This window comes from Manis javanica, chromosome 3, assembly GCF_040802235.1.
Source record: "Manis javanica isolate MJ-LG chromosome 3, MJ_LKY, whole genome shotgun sequence".
NCBI lineage: Eukaryota > Metazoa > Chordata > Mammalia > Pholidota > Manidae > Manis > Manis javanica.
In genome coordinates this window covers 162,336,424-162,358,698 of record NC_133158.1, presented here as the reverse complement: position 1 = coordinate 162,358,698, position 22,275 = coordinate 162,336,424, and the positions used below count along the sequence as shown (strand labels likewise).

Genomic DNA, 22,275 nt, shown 5'->3' with positions numbered 1-22,275 from the left:
TCTCCCGACAGCCTGCTCCTTGACATCCACCATACACTCACACTGAACCAGAGGCTTCCACCATGACGAGGGACCAAAGTGGAACCTGGGAAATGGAGAGTAATGACAACTTTGAAGGCTACATGAAGGCCCTAGGTAAGAAGGAGGCTGCGGACGGGGGAGTTTGGAGAACTCTGGGAGGACTGTGGTCTGGCCCTCCACACAGTGCCGCTGAGGAGTTCATCGGACCTGTGTGCAAGCCTCACTCCTCACTTAGTAGCTGTGTGATACTGGACAAGTCAGACAGAGTCTCTGGGGCTCAGGTTCCTCATCTGCAAGATGGAAATAATAATAAAGAAGATTATGTCTGGAATGTCCTTAGCATGGTACCTGGCACACGGAAAAGATACACTGATTGGAGGGCACACACACCACGCACGCACATAGGCACCCACACAGAGTTAAACCAGATTTGAGAGGATAATGCGGTAGCGCCCTGCCTTGTGATCACTGTCTCTTACATAACCAGTGGGACCTGATATTATCCATGAATGACTCCTGCACTGCCTCTTTGTCAGTCTTGTGGTAGCCAAGCAGAAAAAGAGTAGCTAATAAATATCTCAACCTAGAGAAAAATCAGGCACACAGAAGGCTAGGAGCTGCTCTCGTCACACAGAGGGCAAGGGCTCAGTCAGTGTGTGTCCCGGGTTGACTCTCATGTGGGTCTGGCAGAAAACTCATGAAACCAGAGGATCCAGGCCTGCAGAGGGAGTGCGTGCTGCTGGGCAGCTGCCGGGGTTAGGCCCTGGGCAAGGAGCTTTGGCTGCCTGTCCTTACTCATCCTGCACCAGCCTCCAGGTCACCTTTTCCAGTGTTAGAGCTCTCCACTCACAAGGTCCCCACGCAAAACATGAGGAAATGGCAGCCAGTGGGGTTGGAGGCACAGTGACTTGGATGTGATGATGGAACGTCTCATCAAGAATGGGAATCATGGGTTTTTCTGTGCAATTAGCTTCTAGCTTGATGAATATTTCTGTCAGTGAACAAGGAGGGCTGTGACTTGTTTCACAATTTATAGAGATTAGAACTTCATGCACTTCAGACATGCTTCCAACACTGAGCAGCTTTTTTCCTTCCTGACTATCAGAATTTTACCCCAAATACTTAGGGCACAGGGAGGAGGCAAAAATCCTCCTACCAGAGCTCTAACCTTGTGGCATCTGTTTTTAGCATGCTGCATATAGAAATGGTGTTCTGATTCTACACATGGGTAAATGGTCGAGAGCTTAGCTCAGAACTGTAATTCTAAACAAGATCAGACAGATGAGAAGACCAAACCGGAGGGCCCAACCTAGCTGAGGCTCTTTCTCTGACCTTTATCAATTTTTTAGCCTTTCAGAACCTTTCCTCATCTGCCAAATAGGGACGATAGCCCAGCCTTGCCTGTCTCTACAGATGATGTTGAGTGTGGCTGTCATTCTGAACCACTGAAAGCACTTTAACAAGGGCTGTTTGGCAGTTTCAAGCTTTCAGCATATGCCGTACAAGCCAGACTCAGGGAAAATAATCAGAAAGCAGTTCTGTGCCTTTGTTGCTTGTTCTTAAAAATAAAAAGTCCAATGGTGACGTTAGACATAAAAACGAGTCTCTGTTTTGTTTTCGGCTGCACAGGTTGGGCCCTGAAGTGCCTCTCTGCAGGCTTCAGGTGAGCAGCAGGCACTCAGTCACCATCCCCCTGCCCCTCTAGGGGGCTAAAGGGGTACAGTGCACACCCTCAGCTCTCTCCAAAATCCTCTTGCTGAAAACAGCCGTCCTCTGGACACTTTCACACTAGTTTACACCCTCAGTGTGCGTGAGGGGCTTGTGAGCTGCGACGGTGATGTTTGGCTATCTCTGTCACAGGAGGTCTTGGAGAGGCCTTTCCATTGCTCCTTGGTATCTGAGAGCTGCAGGCAAATCTTCCAGTTTAACATCATAGTACATTGATTTCACTCAAATGAGCAAGTGGTTTGATCTCTTTGTACCAGGGTCTCTGTGTGTAGGGGTGGAGACTCACCCATTCCTGGTTAAGACTAATGCCATAGGTGGTCGTACCAGCTAAACCCAGAATGTGGAGGGCCTGGTGCCCTGGCTCACCCAGCTGCTGACAGCCCGCAGTGTCTCAGGGCCCCAGGAACTTGCCCTGTGCAGAAATGCTTCACTCAAAGTCACCTTCCTGCAGGGGAGACAGGATACCGAAGCCCCCTTCCCGGCCCAGGGGATGCAGTGATGGAACACAGGGTTCAAGGGCAGCAGGAAGCAGCTGAGTGGGGCTGTCCCCACAATTCATCTGCTAAAAGCAACACAACAGATCTTCACAATTTCCTCCATACCCACCCCACAAGATGGGTGACTTTCCCGGCATTGACAAGTCGGCAAAGCTCACCTTCCTTGCCCTTTTGAGCATGAGGCCCTTGGCATTTGGGAAGAACATATGTGGAGATCTCCGCAAATCCCCAGATATGGAAATATTGCTCAGTAGAATTCCATTGCCTGCCAACAGCCATCATCTTCTTAGACTTTAACCCCTAGCACCAGAGAGCTGGCTTCCTCTGTGTGCCCAGGGCTGGTCAGGAAGGCAGCAGAGACTCCTGTGGAGACGTGGCTGTGGGTGTTAGCTGGCTTTGTCATTAGCCATGACTCACTGCACACGCCAACCTCCCCTCCTGACTCAGCTGCCAGCCTCAGCAGAGCCACATGGCACAGCGACCTTTGGGTTTGCTTCAAATGATCTACATCATTAAATGTTCAAAAGTGAGTGCTAAGGGTCAATGGTACCTCGTCTTCTGCCTTTTTGACACATGGTGTTTATTGAAGCCCTAGACTCTTTCTTGACAGCAATTGAGCAGTTGGTAAATTCTCATGCTGAGGAATTTGTGGTGTTCCAAGGTCCTCCTGAAGGAGGGTCAGGGAATCAGGGAATAGAAGGGGTGCCTTTAATTTAAAGGGGAGCCTAAAAATGAGGTCCCAGCATTGGGGAGAGTCCATTAGCTGCCCAGGAGCAAGACCAGTACTGTACATGGATGGGGAATCATTTGACTTCTGTACCACATCTTTAGATATTGCCCATGGAAACCAGGGACTATGCCACTGAGGCAGAACTGAACCCACTCTCTGCTCCCAGGGAGCTCAAACTGGTAGAGAGGCACATTATAACAATGCACAAGTGGTGTTCCTGTTTTCTGTAATAGTGTAACAAATACCCAAAACATAGTGGCTTGAAACAGCCACAGTCATTTTACTGTTGGCCTTCCAGTCCTGGGGGCTGACAGGGTTCTCCTAGGTTATCCTGCTAGGAACCGTCATTCAGTTGCGGCTGGACAGTGATGAAGGCTGGAGCCATCTCAGAGGCTTACTCGCTCCTGAGTCAGGCAGCTGGTGCTGGCCTGCAGCTGAGGCCTCAGCCAGGCTGTCGATACCCCCATGTGGTAACCCCACGTCGCCTGGGATTCCTCACAGATTGCCAGCTGTGTCTGCAAAGTGAATGGCTGAAGCTGCATGGTCTCTTATGACCCAGGCTCAGAAATAACATTACAACCCTTCCGGTGCATCCTATTGATTGAAGTAGTCACCAGCCCCCCATATTCAAGGGGAGGGTGTAGGTACCCCACCTCTTAGCATGGGTGTGTCAAAGTGACATGCATGATGAAAGGTACTGTTGCAGCCATTTAGGAAAATACAATCTGCCATAGATGGACAGTGGGTGATTCTATCCCTTGGGCCTGTAACAATAGAATGATAGTAACAAGAAGTGGGAGGTGTGGGGTGGAGGAGGCTAAAGTACACAGGTCGTTGAAGACTTCCTGAGCACTTCTAGGTGGAGTTTCAAAGGAAGGAGGAGAGTGCTACCCGCAGAAATGGAGTCAGGCATGCCCGGTGGGTGTGGGCGGAAGTCAGGCAGTAAGGACATGGTGGAGGCAGAAGAAATAGCAGCTGTATTGTCAGAGGGTGAAGTGCAAGGAGCAGGTGAAAAAGTCAGAAAGGTGACAGGGCTAGTCTTGAAGGTGGTGCGCCGCCGCATGTGGACCTCATCCTGCAAGGAGAGTTGTATGTTGGGGAGAGAGAAGCCATCAGTGCTCCCTCCGACAGCCAGAGAACTGAAGAGGCTGCTGCAATGGCCTGGGAAGATGGTGAGAGGCAAGCCAACTAACCAGACCAGGGGGATGTTCAGAGTGGGAAACAGACTAGACTTGGCAACTGGCTGGGGAAGAGGCAAGGAGTGAGCCCAGAAAACGAAACACCAAGCTTTTAATGGCGAAGATGGTGACATACAATGGAAGGTGTCCTAAAACTGCTCAGTTCATGTAAATTTAGACATATTTTAAGAATTTTTTTAGTCTATAAATAGGAAATATTGGAGAAAATCCAGTTCTTCTCTTCATTCACAAAAAGATAGGGACAATTATCTTCTATGAAGACCATCTATTCATGCCAATTACCATGCACAGATTTAAAAGAGCGGTAACCATTGCGAAAAGTCCTACTGGGTCTCTGAAAAATTCCACCAGAAAGGAGGCAGGCTTAGAGGCTGAAGTCAGGTAGCCCCCAGCTGAGTGCTCTCTGCCAGGAAATATTTCCTGAATACCCTCAATGTTCCAGCTCTCGTCCTAACCAATTAGGAGCTGCCGTCCACCATCAGAGGTGAGCACATGCACAAATTATTCTCAAGCCATGATAAGCATCACGCTGGAGCTTTATATATGTGTATACATATATATATGATCTTATTTAATTTAATCAGTTTCTACAAACACTTACTGAGCACTTCTGATGTGCCAGGAAGTACTCCGGGCATTGGTGACATGGTGATATAGTCCCTGCCCTCATGGTGTACATCCTAGTGGGAGAGAGAGAAAGTAAAAGTTTAAGATGGTTGCAGGTAGTGATAAGTGCTTTGAAGAGAATAAGGAATTCTTGGGGTGGAGAGTGGTGATGGGTGAGGGAAGGCCGTCTGAAGAGGTGGCACTGGAGCCAAGGCTTGAGTGCTGAGTGGTGGTGCTCCGGGCACGGGAGACAGCAAGTGCGAAAGGCCTGGGTGTGTACAAGAAACATATGACGCCTAGTCTGTGGGGACTGTGGTGAGCAAGGAGGAGGTCAGACCACAGTGGAGGGTCAGGCCTTATGATGGGAAGACTCAGTCTGTCTTATTTATATTCAGTGGAATTGCTGCGGCTGCAGTGTGGAGAATGAATCACAGGCAGGCAGGACTGGAAGCTGACTGCAGTGTAGTTCATGCATGAAATGATGGTGGCTTGGGCTAGGATAGTGCCCATGGGGCTGGACAAGGGCAGACAGATTCAGTGTATATTTTGGACATAAAGCCAACAGGAGTTGCACATGGTTGAAGCAAGAGGAAATGGAGAAAGTGAAGTCCCCCAGGCGTTAGGGCTGAATAACTGTGAAGATGGTGATCCCACTGGCTGAAATGGGGAAGACTAAAGAGCAGTGAGTTTGGACAGGGGTGCTGGGTGGGAGGGAGGGAATTAAGAGATCTGTCTTGCATCTTTTGATTTTAGATGCCCATTAGACATCCAAGTGGAGTATTAAAATTGACATGTGGATAGATCTGGAGCTCAGGCTGCAGTCAGGGATGAAGACAGAGGGAATGCTTCCCGTGCTGTGGAGTGAGGAATCCGAAGCCCGGAGAAGTGGAGGGACTTGCCTGGAGTCACCTATGGCTAGGAAGCGGTGTTACTCAGACAGGAGCCCAGTCCCTCTGCTTCTGAAACCCAAGCTCTTCCCACAGCACTGTTCTGGGTGTGGGTACAAAGCATGGAGGTAGCGAGGAGGAGCTTTATTCTGAGCAAGGTTCATCAGGATGGGAACACCCAGCGTAGACAGCTGGGACCCTCAGAAACACTGCAAGAGTCACTCAGAGTCCCTGGGTAGAAATGAATTGGTGAACAAATGAGTAAAAGAATGAATGAATGACTGAATAAATAAACAATGACCTAAGGAGGAATTAGTTTCACAAATCTGGATTCCTGCTAGTGTATGAAGTTACACACCTTGCCAAAGGCTCTACCTGAATGACGTGGTATCTGAGTGGACTTTCAAGCAGGGGAAGTGCTGGGGGAGGAGAGTGGTAGATAAGGCCCAGGTGAAGATAAGTCCGGTCCCTTTCTATGGGTCTCTCCCGGCCTGTACTGGCAGGACCTCCACCTTGATCCTGACTCCCACCCAGTGGTGAACACTAGACTAGGGGTGGGGAGGTACAATCCTGCAAGGGGATCAGCGAAGCACCCAGTGTCTCCAGCCTTCCTCTGCTGACTGGGCAAAGTTCTAAACATATTTGGGGATGTCCATGAGAGACAAAGAGGAGGAGGCAGGCAGGGGGCTGGTCCAATTCCTCTCTAAATGCGGTGTCTGGAGGGGAAATGGCATGAAAAAAACAGAGAAGATTGCTTGCTCTTCCACTCTACTTCTCACAATTGCCTGAGAGTGCTGATGATTTGGGAATTAAGGAGTCCAGGTTGGAAGCCCATTGAAGCTTCACTTGGAATGAGTCTCTGATTTCATGTGATGAAGACATGTGCATCTCTGCTCTTTAATTTGCAAAGAGCACCTGCCCTTTTAGCCTGCAACTTTAGCTTTTTTTCACAAGCACATTACAAAGCGTTTTAATGTTCAGTAGCATACTCATATTTCAACTTTATGGTTTGCATTGTTCAAAATGCAGTTATGAAAAGTATGCTTTAATAAAGTCACTTCGGTGTTGTTGTTTTTTTCTTCTGCGGTAGCTGTAAGCCATATGTATTATTCAGAAATAGTTTGCCTTTGGACCTTTTCCTCTGAGATAGAAATTCATTTCACCTGGCTATAAATCAAGCTTGGAGATGCCTTTAATCCAGAAAAGGAGATAAAACACACTTGGTAACTCTCGTGTTAAAATGCCACATCAGGAAAATAATTTTCTCTGCAAAGTACAAAGAGGGAGGGTTTTTGTAATCTGTGTGTGTGTGTGTGTGTGTGTGTGTGTGTGTGTGTGTGTGTGTGTGTGTGTGTGTGTGTGTATTTTACAACTGCAGTTAAGCCTTTCCTTTTGATTAGAAATATCACGAATCCACCACAGAACCTTTGACTCCCTTCCCTGGGGTGGAGTAGAGTGACATGATTAACTAGCCTGCTAGCCTGTGCAAACGCTAAAGGGTGGCCAAGAGGCCAGGCTATTTTTCAATCCGGAGAAGAAGTGATGCTTGATTCTATTTGCATAGAGCCCCTAACAAGATGCCCCTAGCACTGGTCAGAAAGATTGACTGGTGTTTCCAGGACAAACCAGTTCTCTCAGCAATAGGCATTCTTGGCTGTGATCTACTTTTCTAAGCAACCAGGGACTAGCAGGAATTTTTGACAGGTAAGCTGTCAGGAGCCCTGTCCTACCTGGGTAACTCTGAACCCACCACTTAAATTCTCTGGGCCTTGATTTCCCCATCAATGGAGAGAAATGACTTGTTCTCAGAGGAACCCTGTAGTTCTAAATTTCTCTGTAATTCCCAATTCCTCTTTGATAGTTTTGTCTGGATCCTGCCCCCTGACTGGTTAGCACATGACCTGCAGTGTTCTTTCCTCATCTCCCAGCTATGGCTGCAGCAGCGTGGACCTCTGTTCAGAGGGCTGTATCAGGGGCTTGAATTGTTCCTACCCTTTGGCCAAACTATAGAGGGAGGAAGTGGCCCATACAGAGAAATGTCTGGTCAGGCTAGATAAAATGCCCGCACGACAGGCCAGGATTAGGCTAGTAAGGGAGTGGCCCAGCACCTTCTGACTGTTTCTTCCAAGTCCAGGGCCCTTGGACTGCATGGAGTGGCAAATGGCTGTGGAGATGCATAAATATGACCCAAACCTCTCCCTCTGGACTGAATGCTGATCTGGCCACCATTTGACCTGAATAGAAAAGGCCAAGGGGTAGAGGCAAATGTGCGTTGAATATGCACAAGCTCACTGGCACTGTCTAAAGTATTTTACCATCATTTGAACTGAATCCTTATATAAGTAACCCTATGAAATGGGCAGTTTTCCCTATTTTACTTTAAGAAAACTGAGGCTCAGAATGGGAAAGGGACCTCGCCAAGGTCACATGGCTGGGAAATCAGGGACAGGACTTAGGCCCACATCCGGCCCTCACCCTCACTTGTTTATACCCATGGTTCCAAACTTCAGAGTACACAGAGTCACTTGGAAAGCTTGTAAAAGGAAGCAGGGCCCAGGCCTTGTGGGTCCAGGGTAAGCTCCAGAGTTTACCTTTCTGAGGGTCCCCAGGCTCTGTGATGCTGCTGGCCCAGGGACCTCGATTTGAGAACCACTGTCCTAGCCTGCGATGCTCCCATTAACCAATCCATAAGTGTTGCCTGAGTCTCTACGGTGCGCCCAGCCCTGGGCCTGGTTCTATGGGGACATAGAGCAAGGAGACAGCATTGTCCCTGTCTTCACAGAGGTCAGGCTTTGGAGGAGGGAACGATCAACCACATGAAAGCGTCAGAGGGGGATACCAGGTGGCTTCTCCTGGGGGTAAACCCCTGTAACCTAGAAAGCAGACGAGGAAGGAGGAAAGAAACGGCAGAACAGCCTCAGGCTGGGCCTCATGAAATTCGGAGATCAGGATGGGGAGGGGCAGGGATTTGGGGAGCAAACATATAGTGTGTACCTGGAAAAATGCAAAGAATTTCAAGAACACCAGCCTGGGAGACCAGGGGGCTTAGTAATGATTATGATGATGCCAGCAGCTACTGTTTATGGGGTCATTACCACAGGCCTCCAGCCGCTGGGCAGAGCTCTTCACAAACGCCCTCAGATTTCATCCTCAAAGCAACATGGTGCATTTAATAATAACTCCAATTTATGGCCATTGTTTTCTGCCACTTCTACATCCTGACCCAGGAGTCCAGTGATGGGACTGATGTCACAGACACCGCCTAACTCACTAGCCAGGTTTCTAGGGTTAAAGGAAAGAAACAAGAGTGGGAATATGATCTGGTAGCCCTCTGCCCACCACAAGATGTGTTTATACTGACTAGAATATGGAAGACATTCTTTAGTGACTTTAAGCAATTTTAAGGAAGGATCCATTTCCAAGTCAAATGCTTGACTACTTGGTCCTCTAGTTTCTTCCCTTTCAAACAGGCTAGCAGTTGCCTGGAAGGAAGAAAAATTAAACAGGAGACATTTCCATAATTGCAGAGTCCAGGTGACTGAGATGAATGCCTCAGAAGGGGTTTTGCCAGCCCTTTCTGTGTTATGTTCTGTGGAACATCAGGCCAGCTGGGTGTCCCACCACAGAGGGGTTCTAGAGCCACTTAAGACTGGGGAAGGTTGAATCCTGTAGCCTGCTATTGGAGGTACGAAGCATCTTTCCTAGATTAAAGGCTTTGTAAAGTTCTTCAGTGCAGGAACCAGTTTCTCTTTAATTCCTCATTTCCCAAACTTTGCTGATCATGAGCCATTTTTTTTTTTTGTCCACCAAATGCCCTATGGAGCTGAGCACATGGTAGACTCAGGAGGGCACCCTGGGCTCTGTGAATGCTGAGATGCTGAGAAGTACTCACAGCAAGAAGGGCAGCAAAGAGAGCCTCTGTCTCATCCCACATCCTGTGGCCAGCCAGTGTGGCTCGGTTGAGCCCAGGTGCAATTCCATATGCCACAGAGCTGAAACTAAATGAGCTGTCAGAGGATGTTCAGGGCTTGGAGTGTGATTGATCCAGCTCAGCCTTCTTATAGAGCCCTTGGGCCTGTCTGGTGGAGGTGGTACACAAGAGACAGCTGGATCCAGAAGTCCCTGTGGCTCCAGGAGAAACGTAAAGAAGAAGAATCAGTCCCAAGTTCCTGGTACCTTAGGCAGCCACAGAAAATGCACAAACTGGGCTGGGCTGACCTGATGAGACGTGCCAGCCCAGAGCTCTGGAGCACAACGCTTGCCCTGGAGACCATCCTGGATTCAAATTCCATCTCTAGTGCTTCCTCATGATATGACCCAGGGCAAGTGACACAGCTTCTCTGATGCAATTTCCTCAATGGTAAAATGGAAATAATACAATACCCACCTCGGGGGTCTATTGGGAGAATGAAGTGAGTGAGGTTTCCCAAGGGAGGTTCCACCATCAGGCACCATTTCTGGTTGGTGTCAAGGCATCTCCTAATACCATCCCAAATATTGACAAGGGTCTACACAGCATGGTCCCCAGATTCACTTCACCTAAAACTCAGCTCCTATGTTTTCCCATAAAATTAATTCTCTCTTTGACTTCCCTGGCTCTCCCAAGCACAAAACCACTGTTCTCTGCTCCCAATTTCATCCCCACCCCCACATCCATCCAATTATCAAACCCTTGTGATTGTTTTTCAGCTATGTATGCTTAAATAAGTCACTTAACCTCTCTGGGCCTCCATCACCTATAATGGAAGGAGTAGTTGCATAAACAGCGGCTTTCATATTTCTTCAACCAGAGAAGCCTTTCTCCAAACAGCCCCCTATAAGGAAATCCAAGATCTAAAACCACCCAGAGATTGTAGGTCTGTGGTAAATTTCAGAAATCTGTAGTTTTTTACATCTTCACAAGTGATCCTGACGGGCAGCCAGCTTTGGAACCCACTGGGGAATTCTTAGACATGGCAGGTTCTCAACTGAAAATGAACAATAGTTGAGCAAGGGACTGGCATTCATGCACCAACTCATGCCAACTTGGACCTCTTTCTCTTTGCAACTGAGGATATAGACATATTAACCTTCTACCTCCTGGGCTGCCTGATGTACCTGAAATTATTCACTATGATAAAAACTGACTGTACACAATTTTGGGCCCAAATGACAAGCCCGAGCCCTTCCCCTTGCAGATGGGATTCTGTTGTGGGTTCCCAGCCGAGGTTAGACTGCTGACCCAAAGTGAGGTCCAAGCAGCCAGCTCAGGCCTCTTATCCATCCTTGGGGAGAAGAAGAGTGACAGTGACCAAAGAGGATTCAGAAGGAAATGGGAGAAAATGGGGAGGGAAGTGATGTTTGGCTACCACGGAATGGCAGCAGGGAGGTGGGGGTGCAGCCAGCAGACATGTTGTTTCTCCAAATTGACCGGGGCTCCTGGAACTGTTGGTAACTGGTGGTATCCCTATGGGCACAATAGTACTGACCATCCCACAGACAGCACACACTGTGAGGTTTCATCCCCTCCCTGCTATAGACATGGGGTTGGGGTGCTCAAGGAATCTGAATTCTTCTTATTCTGGGGGTCACTATTGCCTTGGCTTCTGAAAGACTCAGTCTCAGTGGTTTTGAAGCCTTCCAGGTGGACTTTCTGAAACAGAAATAAGAAATTGATTGTTATCCAAAGATATCTGGAGAATTCATAGGCATAAAAGGGGTTAAATATGATTTAGTTAGAAACCAAGAGCTTAATGATTTTTTTAGCAAGGATAGAAATTTAGTAGTTCCAGAATTGTCCTGTTACTACATCCATTCCACAGGACAGTGACTTTTTGGCCTGGGTGATGTTTTGTGCACACCTAGAGGCTTACAAGTAGGTCAGCTCAGCACTTAGCTTCTTACTATAAAATGCAAAGCTTAGGAAATGAAACACCCCTGTTGAGAGGCATGTTCCGTTTTACTCACTAATAGTCTCTAAGAAATGAACAAGATTCCGTTTAAAGTATCAAGGCAGATGAAAAGATGTAAATGGAGTAAATGTGGAAAAATCTTGACAAATGTTGAATTTGGGTGACAGGCGTTCCAGTTCTTTGTATTCTCCTCTCTACTTTGGTTTCTTTAAGATGTTTCATAATAAAAAAAAACATGAAATTATTCATCTTTTCCTTAAAAACAGCAAAAGAAATCTATGAGCAAATGTTCATTAACCACCTGGAATAGCTTAAAGCTGTCGTGGGGGCTCATGACTGAGGCAGAACAAGCTAAGTACCCCCCCCGACCAGACTGTTTTCAAACGGGAAGTTTGTACATATCCCTCCCTCTGTGGACATTAACAAAAGTCCATCTTTACCCATGATCTAGACTGTTATTTTTAAACAATCTTTTTTCTTTTAAACCATGAAGACTTTTGTCCAGCACACTCTTAGGAGGAAACCCAGTATGTCAAATAGAACGAGCTCCTCTGGTGAAGGGGTGTGTGTGTGTGTGCATGTACACATGCTGGGGCGTTGTGGCTCAGGGGTGAGCCCTCCCTTCAGCGCTCCTGAGAAGGCACCGAGAGACCCCAGGTTTGCTGACAATTGACTGAGAGGCCCTAACTGACCACGTGTAAGAAACTCTGGTTTCCCACTTAAGCAAGATATGTGACCTGTCCATGATCTGTGTCTCTGGTCCTGAATGTTTGGCCTTGTTAAAGAAATGAATGAGTCTGGCTGAGTACATCATAGCTTCCACAACTCCCTTTGCCAACAGATATTGATTTTGCCACCCGCAAGATCGCAATACATCTGACTCAGACAAAGATCATTGAGCAAAACGGTGATAACTTCAAGACAAAAACAAACAGCACGTTCCGCAACTATGAAGTGGATTTCACCGTTGGAGTGGAGTTTGATGAGTACACAAAGGGCCTGGACAACCGGAAGGTTAAGGTACTGCCCGGGGCTGCTGTTTGGACTTAGTGATGCTGGCAATCAGCAGTTATTGAAAGTTTAGTAGGAAGATGCAAGCTGGCTTCTACACTAAGCTTAAAAGTAAAGGGGACATTAAAGGGCCCTGGCCTCTCCAGGATCGGGAGTAGGAGGCCAGCTCATATACTGACAGGGGCCTGGTGGGCAGAATGAAGGCGAGAGGAGGAAAGTCCCAGGGCAGATCTGCAGCTGTGCGAGCTGGATAGCAAGGCTTCTTCGGAGGGGCGGCCCTGCGTGGCTCCAGCCACGCCCTGCCGTGAGGGACTGGGGCCTCATGCTGCTATATTTTTTCATCTTTTCAAGAGAAGTTGAGAATTCATATGTTTTTTTGAGATGATCCTGACTGATTTAATTTTTTTTTAGAAAAATGCAAACAAAAAGTCAGTGGGCTAAATGAAGTCAGGGTTTCTCCAGTGCTAGTAATTTGGAGAAATCTCCGACGAGTTTGTGGTTTCTGTCTCAATATCACCTTGACTCACAGGACCTAACTGAGGAAAGCCTCCATGTATCAGAAAGCCAGCCACCCAGCCACCTGAACTGTCTGGTGCAGGCAGGACCCTGAACGGGAGCAGACAACTGAGTGCACAAGTGAGGAGTTCTCACAGCCCAAGAACTGCCATCTGCAGGGGAACGGAGGAGCTCTTTGTAAATGGGGCAGAGAATAGTAGCAGCAGGGAAAAGGGACTGGGGAGGCTGGATAACAGCAGGTGCCCCTCTCCTCTGGTGCCACCATGTGGCGTCACAGCCCAGGGACTAATTGTCACAGGGTTCACACTCATGCTCAGTGTGACTGTCTTTGGATTTTCCAAATCCAGCTACACCTGGGCAGTCCGCACAACCGGTAATGGAGAGAAATCTAATCTCAGTCATATTTAAGGATTCCCCTACCCCAATCCCAGCATCATACAAGGACCCTGGGGATGACAACGTCTAGGTAACTTGGAAGGGTTTCTGGTCTGCCATTCAGCACGATTGCCATTGGCCACTCGCTGTCGAGGCCCATGCAATTTATGCGAGGTGGGCAGCTTGAATATTCATAACACCCAGTCAGTCTGTGCTATGCAGCTGCCAGGACCACTGCCCTGGCTCCCCAGCTGAGGAGGGCAAGGCTGGGTAGCTTGTCCCCACGTATCCCAGCAGAGGGCCAGCCCCCTCGAGTGCCACAAGGAAGCAGGACCCTCCACCCTGCCCTTCCCCACTTGAGCCCTGCCTTCCCCAGAGTCCCATTCTTCTCTGGTGCTTCCAGCAGCTCTTTCAAAGTCAGAGATCTCAAGTCTTCTGCAAAACAAGAGACATGAGCTCTGGTTCCTCTCCTCGGGTGGGGAGAATAAGTTGTCATCACTCTCTGGTGATGACTGTAAAGCCAAGAGAGCAGGGCATATTTTATTTCTCAGTCAACTTGTCCTGCAGCATTGGTAATCTCAGCCATCATACCAAGGGTGAATTATATTGAGTGGTCCTTGCTAAAGAAAAGTGGGAAATGAAAAGCACTTTGGAAATGCTTCCATCAGAGCAGTCTTGGCAAGAGAGCTTGCGAGCCCTGGAATGGCCCCGTGTGGAATCCCTCCCTGAAGGGTTGAAGGATAGATGAGGCTTTTCTGAACTGTGTGGCTAGAAGGCCAATTCATCAGACAACAGAACTGATTGGAAAATTTGTCTCAGAATTTTTGCATCACTCTGCTGTTCTAACCTAATCAGTTCACAATGATTCATTTTACCCTCACCTTTCCAAAATGGGTATGGGCTGCTGAAAAGCAGTCCTGTTCTCTCTGACTCATTCTTTCATCACCTTTGATGGTAGAGAACTCACTCTTCGTGAAATAAATCATGTCCTTTTGGCCCTTCCTGACCCATAGAGGGTTCTGTCTTTAACGCTTTCCCTTCCGCCTCTCCACGTTCCACTCTCCTTACCTCTGAGCCCCATCCTCTGTCCAGGATCAGCTCTTAGCCCTTCAGAGAGAGAGGGAACCCCCTTTCCCTTTCGTTTCTTGTCTCTGCTTTGCCTGCAGCAAAGAACTGGGGCTAACACACACACACACACACACACACACACGTGTTCACACACACACACAGGAGACTGGTGGCAGCTGAGAAGTGTCCTACCCAGGATAGTCTGCTGAGTCCCCAGCAAAGGGCTGTTCCCTTGAGAATCACAACATATAACAGTGCCCTCGGGACTACCCACCTCCTGTAACTTGACTGGAATCCTTCAGCTGGAAAGGGACAACAAACAAGGGTGAGTCTATCTCTGTGATTAAAGCCTGACTGCTGTGTGTCTGTGTGTACATGTGTGTGTGTGCGTGTGTGTGCATGTTTATGTAGTATTCCTCATGCTCTTCTTGCCCAGGGCTCCCCTTCTCAGCGCCTTGGTTCCCCTCACAAATCCCTCTGGAAATCTCCTCACTCAGCAGCATGGAGGGGAGGTGTGGGCAAATGGGGTCACAGTGGAGGCCCGTAAGTGCCCTGTGCTCGCTGGCTCCAGAGCAGGAGTGATGAGACCACACCCATCAGAGGGCTGACTCTCCTCTGAGGGGCCCGGCGACCCCCTTCCTCCTTCCTTCGGGTCACACACATTCTTCACTTTCGACCCTGACCAGATTCTAAGAGGATTTAAAGCCCCTTCAAAAATACACAAGCTATCCAAAAGAAAAGTAAAGTAAAAAGAAGTAATTGATATTTATGCAATGGAATATCACACAGGCATAAAAAGTAATGAGAGATTGATGCACATTGCAACATGGCCGAACTTGGAAGATGTATTGAGACACCAAAGGCCACCTGTTGTATGACTCACATGAAATGTCCAGCATAGGTGACTCACAGAGACAGACAGTGGTGGCCAGGGCAAAAGGAATGGGTACTGACTGCTAGAAGGTGTGGGGTTTCTTTGGGGGGCAATGAAAATGTGATGGTGGTGATGGTTTTACAACCTTGTGAATATACTAAAAATGGCTGAACTATATACTTTAAAGGGTGAATTTCATCTCAATCTAAAGAAAATAAGTAATTGAGGCAGACAGTAAGGGCCAGAAAAAGCAGATATAGGCAGTGGCAATTAGGACCAGTGATGCTGCTGGGATGTGGGGCGAGAGCTCAGGAACACCCTTCCCCAGGAAGGCCCCACCTCAGGGATTGCCAGCGGGAACACAGCCGGAATGACTCTTGCATAAGGGCGGGTGCACTGAGAGGGTTTAAACATGTTAAAAGGGTCCTTCAATGCTCTTAAATTGGAATTATTATTTTCCTTTTTTAAAAAACATAAAACTTATCTGGGTATGATTCAAATGTACAGAAAAGATACAAGACCATAATAAAGAACATCCACAGGTTCTTTACCAAGAGCTGCCTATGAACATTTCTGCCCATTTGCTTTCTCCTCTGTATACGCACTCTCTACTGTATACATATTTTTTTCTGAACAATCAATGTGTTATCCCTAAATAATTCAGTATGTATTTCTTAAGAGTTAGGATATTCTCTTGTATACCTACAGTATAGTTATCAAGTTCTGTAAATTTAACATAGATACAATGCCTGTATCTGATTTGCCATAAAGGGCTGTTTCTACTGAAGTTAACTTCAGACCCTGTGAGGGAGGCCTTGCAGGAGGGCCCGACTTCCTTCCTTAGCACACAGCAAGTGCATCTTCTTTGTCTTCTTGAGATGCCCCTTCTTCAGCACACCCATCCCGCAGAAGCACTGGTTTTCCTCACTGGCACCCAGCTCCTCAACCTCAAGATCTTTTAACTGAGTTTTTTAAAGCCTTTGATACAGGAATGAAGGACACCAACTAAAAGCAAATTGAACTATGAGGCTTTAGTTCATTTAACCATTCTCGTCTCTCTTCTTAGTGTCTGTTCTATCTAGGAATAGGCTATGATAGTGTAGATATTGACATGATTCATTCGCAATCAATTTACTTTCAAGTCAGAATAACTTTTAATCTTGCTGCCCAATATGAGTTACTAAAAGAAAATATTAGGACAGGCGCTTGTGGAACAACATTTTTCTCCCTTGTTCCTTCTGTAAATTTGCTAAGCCCCTACTACAATCAAGGCCTTGATAAAATAATGAATCTGACTCCCTTGCTTCCCTCAACGATCTCACAGCCTCATGGGGAAGCAAACAAGTAAATGGAGAATTACCATTTGGTGTCCATATCTGTGGGCATGTGAATGTCGCTAATACCAGAGGTGGGCTGGCTGGGTCTTGTCAAGAACTCTCATCAGTGAAGAATACAAATGCTTATTTATTCCCACATGTGGATTTACATCAAGATTCTGTTTCAACAGAATCATTCAATCACATATTTATTCAACAATGCTTACCAAGCACCTCCTCAGCATTGGTGACTGCGCTGAGTCTGGGGCTGCAGAAATGAGCAGCTGACATGGCCTCTTCTTTGATGGAGCTTACTGTCTCCTGAGTGAGACAGACATTAGTCCAAGAAATATGTATTAGGGGTCTGTGATGTGTAAGGCAATAGGGGCTGGCAGAGTAGGAGCAGGTGGGGGGCATCAGAAGACACAGTCCTTGCCCAGATAGAAGATGTGAGCCCTTTCTCACCTATTCAGGGGAGAACTGACCCACAAGACCCACGATGGGCAACAGCAAATGGATATTCCTTTCTCATCCACTTGGGAGCAAACTCAGGAGTATTCCAGGCAGCACCTCCCTCCCAGAAGAGCAAGGAGAGCAAGCTGTGAGTTAAACTTCTTCCAGACAGTGGAAGATGTGAGGCTTAGGAAGGCCCTGAAGGAGGAGGAGATAGATTTTCCTTAGAATGCCTGGAGATTTATATTGTTAAGCTAATTTGAGAAATAGTAATACATGCAAATCATTTTTTTAAAATAGTAAAATGTGAGATTTCCTTCCTCTCCTGGCCACCAGCCTCTCAGTTCCCTCCCAAGAACAATCACCATGAAGGGTTCTTTTCGCTCCTTGCGGAGAACTTGTGCAGAATGTGCATGTATGTACACACTCCACCTTGTTTTATGCACATGGCCCTGTTCTCTGCTTTTTAACTTAAACTGTACGCTATGGAGACTGCTGCTCTCTGTAAGTACAGGACGGCGTCTGTCTTTCAAGGCTCATAGTAGGGACGCAGCGCACCATATGTAACCAGCCGCCCACTGACAGAATTTACGAGGCTTCCAGTCCTTTGCTGTAACAAACAATGCCGCAATATGTTGAGGAGTAAAAGGAGGAGGAATGAAATTGTACATAAAATATATAATATGATCAAGGTCACATACTCTTTCAGAAGTAGGTAGACTTAACAATCTGTAAAAAACAGATTTATACCAAAAAGCAGACCTGAATATTCAAGGACAGTGAGTAAAAAAACACAGGTCAGTTTATCACCCACTGGGTTTACAAGGTAGAGAGAAAAGTAAACACCCTGTCCTTAGCATAATATTGTTCACAGAGACGTGATATGGTTTGCACAGACTTGGAAGGAAACTGACTAGCATCAGGGTCATCCCTGAGGAAGGGCAGTATCAACACAGAACCACTGCCTGGGTCGGAATGACATCACCATCTCAGCCGAATTTGGGCACAGAGGTGGGGGGTCCTAGAGGACCACCTAGGGGCAGTACAGATTGCCCAAAGGCAGGTTCCAGGAGAAATGAAAGGGAGAACAGAGGAGGAGGAGCTGATGGTGTATAATTTATAATTATGTGCAACAGGGATTTGAGCCTTTTGTAGTTCAGCAGGCCTGTGGCTTCTCCAGCCCGCTGATCAGCTCTGCTGGGCTGTCTGGTAGGAGCTCCGTCTGTGCCACTGCCCCTGGGCTACTAACAGTGGGCATGGCTATCTGGAGGAAACCCGGGACCAGCAGAAGGAAACCCTGGCTCTGGATGCTGGGCCGGCACTGGGGCCACGTGAGTGGCCCCCGGCTGGGGAGGTAGTGTCCCTGCCTTCATGACTGCCCTATAGTGGGCAGTCCCCCCAATGTAATTCTTGTAGGGAAACTCCTGGAAGTAGAATTTCTAGGTTAGAACATACCCAATGTTATATTTTGAATAGTATAAAATTGCTCTGTGAAAAGATTCATACCAGTTGACACACCCAACAGCCATATATGAAGTTGCCTGCCCTCCACAGCCCCTCCAACTTGGAATGTTATCAGATTCTTTGATCTTTGACCAGATGATGAATTGTACTGGAGAAACAAACGGCCTTAATTTGCATTTCTCTTATTGCCAGTTCAGTTGAATATCTTTTTTTACATTTAAAAGCCATCTGCTAGGGCTTTTTTTTTTCCCTTGTAAGTTGTTGGTTTATGTCCTTTGTTGAATTTCCTATTCATGATCTTCTTCCTATTTATTTACAGGAGTGCTTTATATATAAGGAATTCAAGTCTTTGTCTGATATGTGCTAACATAAGTTTTCCCATTTTGTTATTCACCTGTTGACTTTGAGGTATTCTCCCCTCCCAGAAATTTCACATGGTTATATATTCAAGATCATCATCTTTCCCCTCATTGATCTGGAATGCTGTCTTCACTGTATGGTAAAATGGGGGAGTAGAATTCTTTCTAAGAGGACAGAACCAGCCACTCTAAGCTAGCTTGGATGGCACGGAGAGTGTCTGAGGAAGGATCTGGCTTGGCTGATGCTGAGGGCTCTGCCCTGTGGGGAGGCAGGTGCTCGTGGCTGTAGGAACTGCAGCCGCAGGGGCAGCTCTGTCCAAGCTCAGTCAAGACAATACATTTGATTTGTGGGAACCTGTCATTGCAGACGCTGGTCACCTGGGAAGGTGATGTCCTTGTGTGCGTGCAGAAGGGGGAGAAGGAGAACCGCGGCTGGAGGCAGTGGGTTGAGGGCGACAAACTACACTTGGTAAGTCCTGCGGTCTGCGCAGCTCCCCACCCCCTGTGCTTACACAACCTGCTGGTTCACTGAGCCAGGCGCACTGACAAGAAAAATGGCCCTGAGCTCCTCCCCTGAGCTCAGCCAAATGCACGTGGTCACAGAGTCGGAAAGCCATTCCCATCCAGCTCAGGGGAGTCCAGGATGGAATCTATATGGCTGTTTCTGTGAACAGCTGCAATTGAAATGAGGTTCAAAATGCTGAAGAAGGAAGCCAAGATCCAAGGAACAATGCAGGGAACCTGTTAAAGACCAGCTAAGGAGGAATGTGAGGCACAGAACTAAGTTGCCCCATGAGGAGTCCAGGCCTCCTCATAGTTATGTGGGCCTGGAAGGAGAGAGTGGGATGGAGACGGGTGGACAGGGACAGCTGGGCCTGGGAACTGCCTGTAGCCCACAGGCATTGGCCCGTCATCAAAAGATATGTCCACCAATTCCAAAATATTTTAAGTTAATCTAGTACTGAACAGAGCAGTAGGAGCAATTGCTGATATTCTTAAATAAATTATCTGTCTGTGATAGCTTAATTTTCAGTCTCCAATCTTCAAGGCAGTTTATTCATTCAGTATTCAGATAGATCTTTCACCCTCTCATTCAGTCACTCACTTGTTAAAAGAATGGCTCTTCATTCACTCACTCATTTATACATTCACTCATTCACCTACAGAGTCAGACAGGTACCCGGCTCCAAAGTCAGTTTCCACGTCACCATGGTGCCCTGGGGAGCCAGCCTCACCTCAGCTGAGATCTTTATATCAGAGGCAGTGTCAACTGGTGATAAATGGGAAGCATTCCCCAGTTTTCCCACTGACTGTTTTCCCTACCTTCTCTGGGCTGGATGATGGTTTTCTTTAATCGTGTTACAGTCCCCAGTGGCACCTGTGGCTATGACAATGGATCCATTGTCAGCTGCAGTGCTTCTGTGGACGTTCCCATGCTCGTGTGCCCCTCTCCCTGCTCAGAAGCTCCTGAGGAGCAGGTAAGGCCCAGGGACTCCATCTGTGTGGTGAACAGCGTCTCGCCTACGCAGGCAAGCCTCCTGCAGCCCTCAGCCCACATCCAATCACCAGGGGCCACAGAGTGGAGGGACAGTTCAGCAGTCAGCATCTTCCCAGGGCCTTGCCTTCCAAATGCTTCTCCCCACCACATCCTTCCCATCTTCACAGTTTCACTACCTTTTATAATTTAAGTGATGTTGCTTTAATCACAAAAGTAGGAGAAATCCCACCCAAGAGGGTAATTTCTTGGCATTTTTCATTTTTATAGTTGTTCGAGCTCAATTCAAGTGTCAAAATCAAATTACTGCTACCTGCAGGGCATGCCAGCTGACTGGGTCTATGAGATGCAGTTTGCCCAGAATGACTAAGTGTCCTCTTCATCGCAGCTTTCCCCCAGCCCCACCATCCTAAACCACAGACACCCAGAGGGTGGGTGGCTGGGGAGAAGGAGGCCTGGCTTGTCAGTCACTCACCCGCTTTCTGACGTTGCAGGAGCTGATGTGTGGTGACCAGGTGTGTCATCAAGTGTTCAAGAAGAAGTGATGGCCTTGGGGGGCCTGACAGGCATGCACTCCACACTCCCAGAGTAGGAGTTCTCTACTGGCTTTCAGAAGCAGCTGTGGGCACCCTCCCATTCCTGGGGAGGCATCGAGATGGATTTTAAACAGAATGAGTGTGTAACAGTTGATAGACATGTTCTTCCTTCTTTGAAACCTGGCATTAAATAAAAACCAAAAATCACTCCCATACTTTGAACCCTTTAATCTACTTCCCTTTAGTTCTACAACTTTCCATTTTATCCACAGGCAAAGCAGTGGTTGCCTGCAGGGTGGTTTTCTGTGTGTTTTGTTGTTGTTGTTTATTTTCTAGTTGAGTTTTGTTTTTTGCTAGTTAGTTTAGGGAGTTGTTTTATGTAGAAACATTCTCTGGCCAACACAGCATCCCCTGCTAATTCTTGAACATTGCCCATTTGAGATGCATTCATTTGGATAAAACACTCATTTCTCTAGACTCTTTTTTAAGATGCCTATGCCTTCCAGTTTGTACTCAACCTTGAGCAGCACAGGCAAAGCTACCTTTACAGGCCTCTGCAGGTCTGCATTACCAGCTCTCTCAGTCCAGACCAGCCCTTTGCCCTTCAGCCCTGGACAGACAGGCATTCCTGCAGAGGAATTACCAAGCACTGCCAAGCAGCCTGAGTTCAAGTCCTGCTGCTGAACTTAGCTGGGTGACCATGAGCATATCATTTGGCCACTCTATCCTCATTTTCTCTCCTATAAAATGGAGAAGACAAAAATAGTGTCTCTGCCACTGGGTCACTGCAAGGATTAAGCAAGTTAATATATATAAAGTGCTTGAAACAGGGTCCATATAGAGAATCATCGGTCCTGGGAAGGCCCTGCAGGTTAAAGCCATCTTCATCCCTCTGCAGCAGGGCCTGGAATCCCACCATTAGGCAAACACTGTCTTTGAAAAGCAGGTTTACCCCAAGAAAGCTGGCATGTGATATTAGCACACTCTGGTGTCATCTGCATAAGCAGATCACTCCTTGATCCTGAGCATCCGAAACGGGATTGAGGATGGAATCTAGCCATGTGTCCCAGGGTCAGGGTGGATTGAACCTTATTCCCAGCAGCAAGAAGCCAGGGAAGTGCCCAGATGCAGCCGTATACTGGCGGGGGACCTAGGGAATGTGGGGGTCCCCCCATGGGCACTGGGGAAGACAGGAGCCTCTGGACTAGGTGCAGGCCCATCTCCTGGGGCAGACCAGGGACCGAGTGGA

At 47.5% G+C, this 22,275-nt stretch overlaps 1 protein-coding gene across 1 annotated transcript; it reads left to right on the top strand.

The window, feature by feature from the left end:
* Positions 1-21,241, top strand: RBP2 (retinol binding protein 2). Its single transcript, XM_073232262.1, has 4 exons — positions 1-135; positions 12,401-12,579; positions 19,363-19,464; positions 20,985-21,241. Exons 1-4 carry the CDS (start codon positions 63-65, stop codon positions 21,033-21,035), a joined length of 405 nt encoding a protein of 134 aa, XP_073088363.1. The 5' UTR covers positions 1-62; the 3' UTR covers positions 21,036-21,241.
* The last annotated feature ends 1,034 nt before the right edge of the window (positions 21,242-22,275 follow it).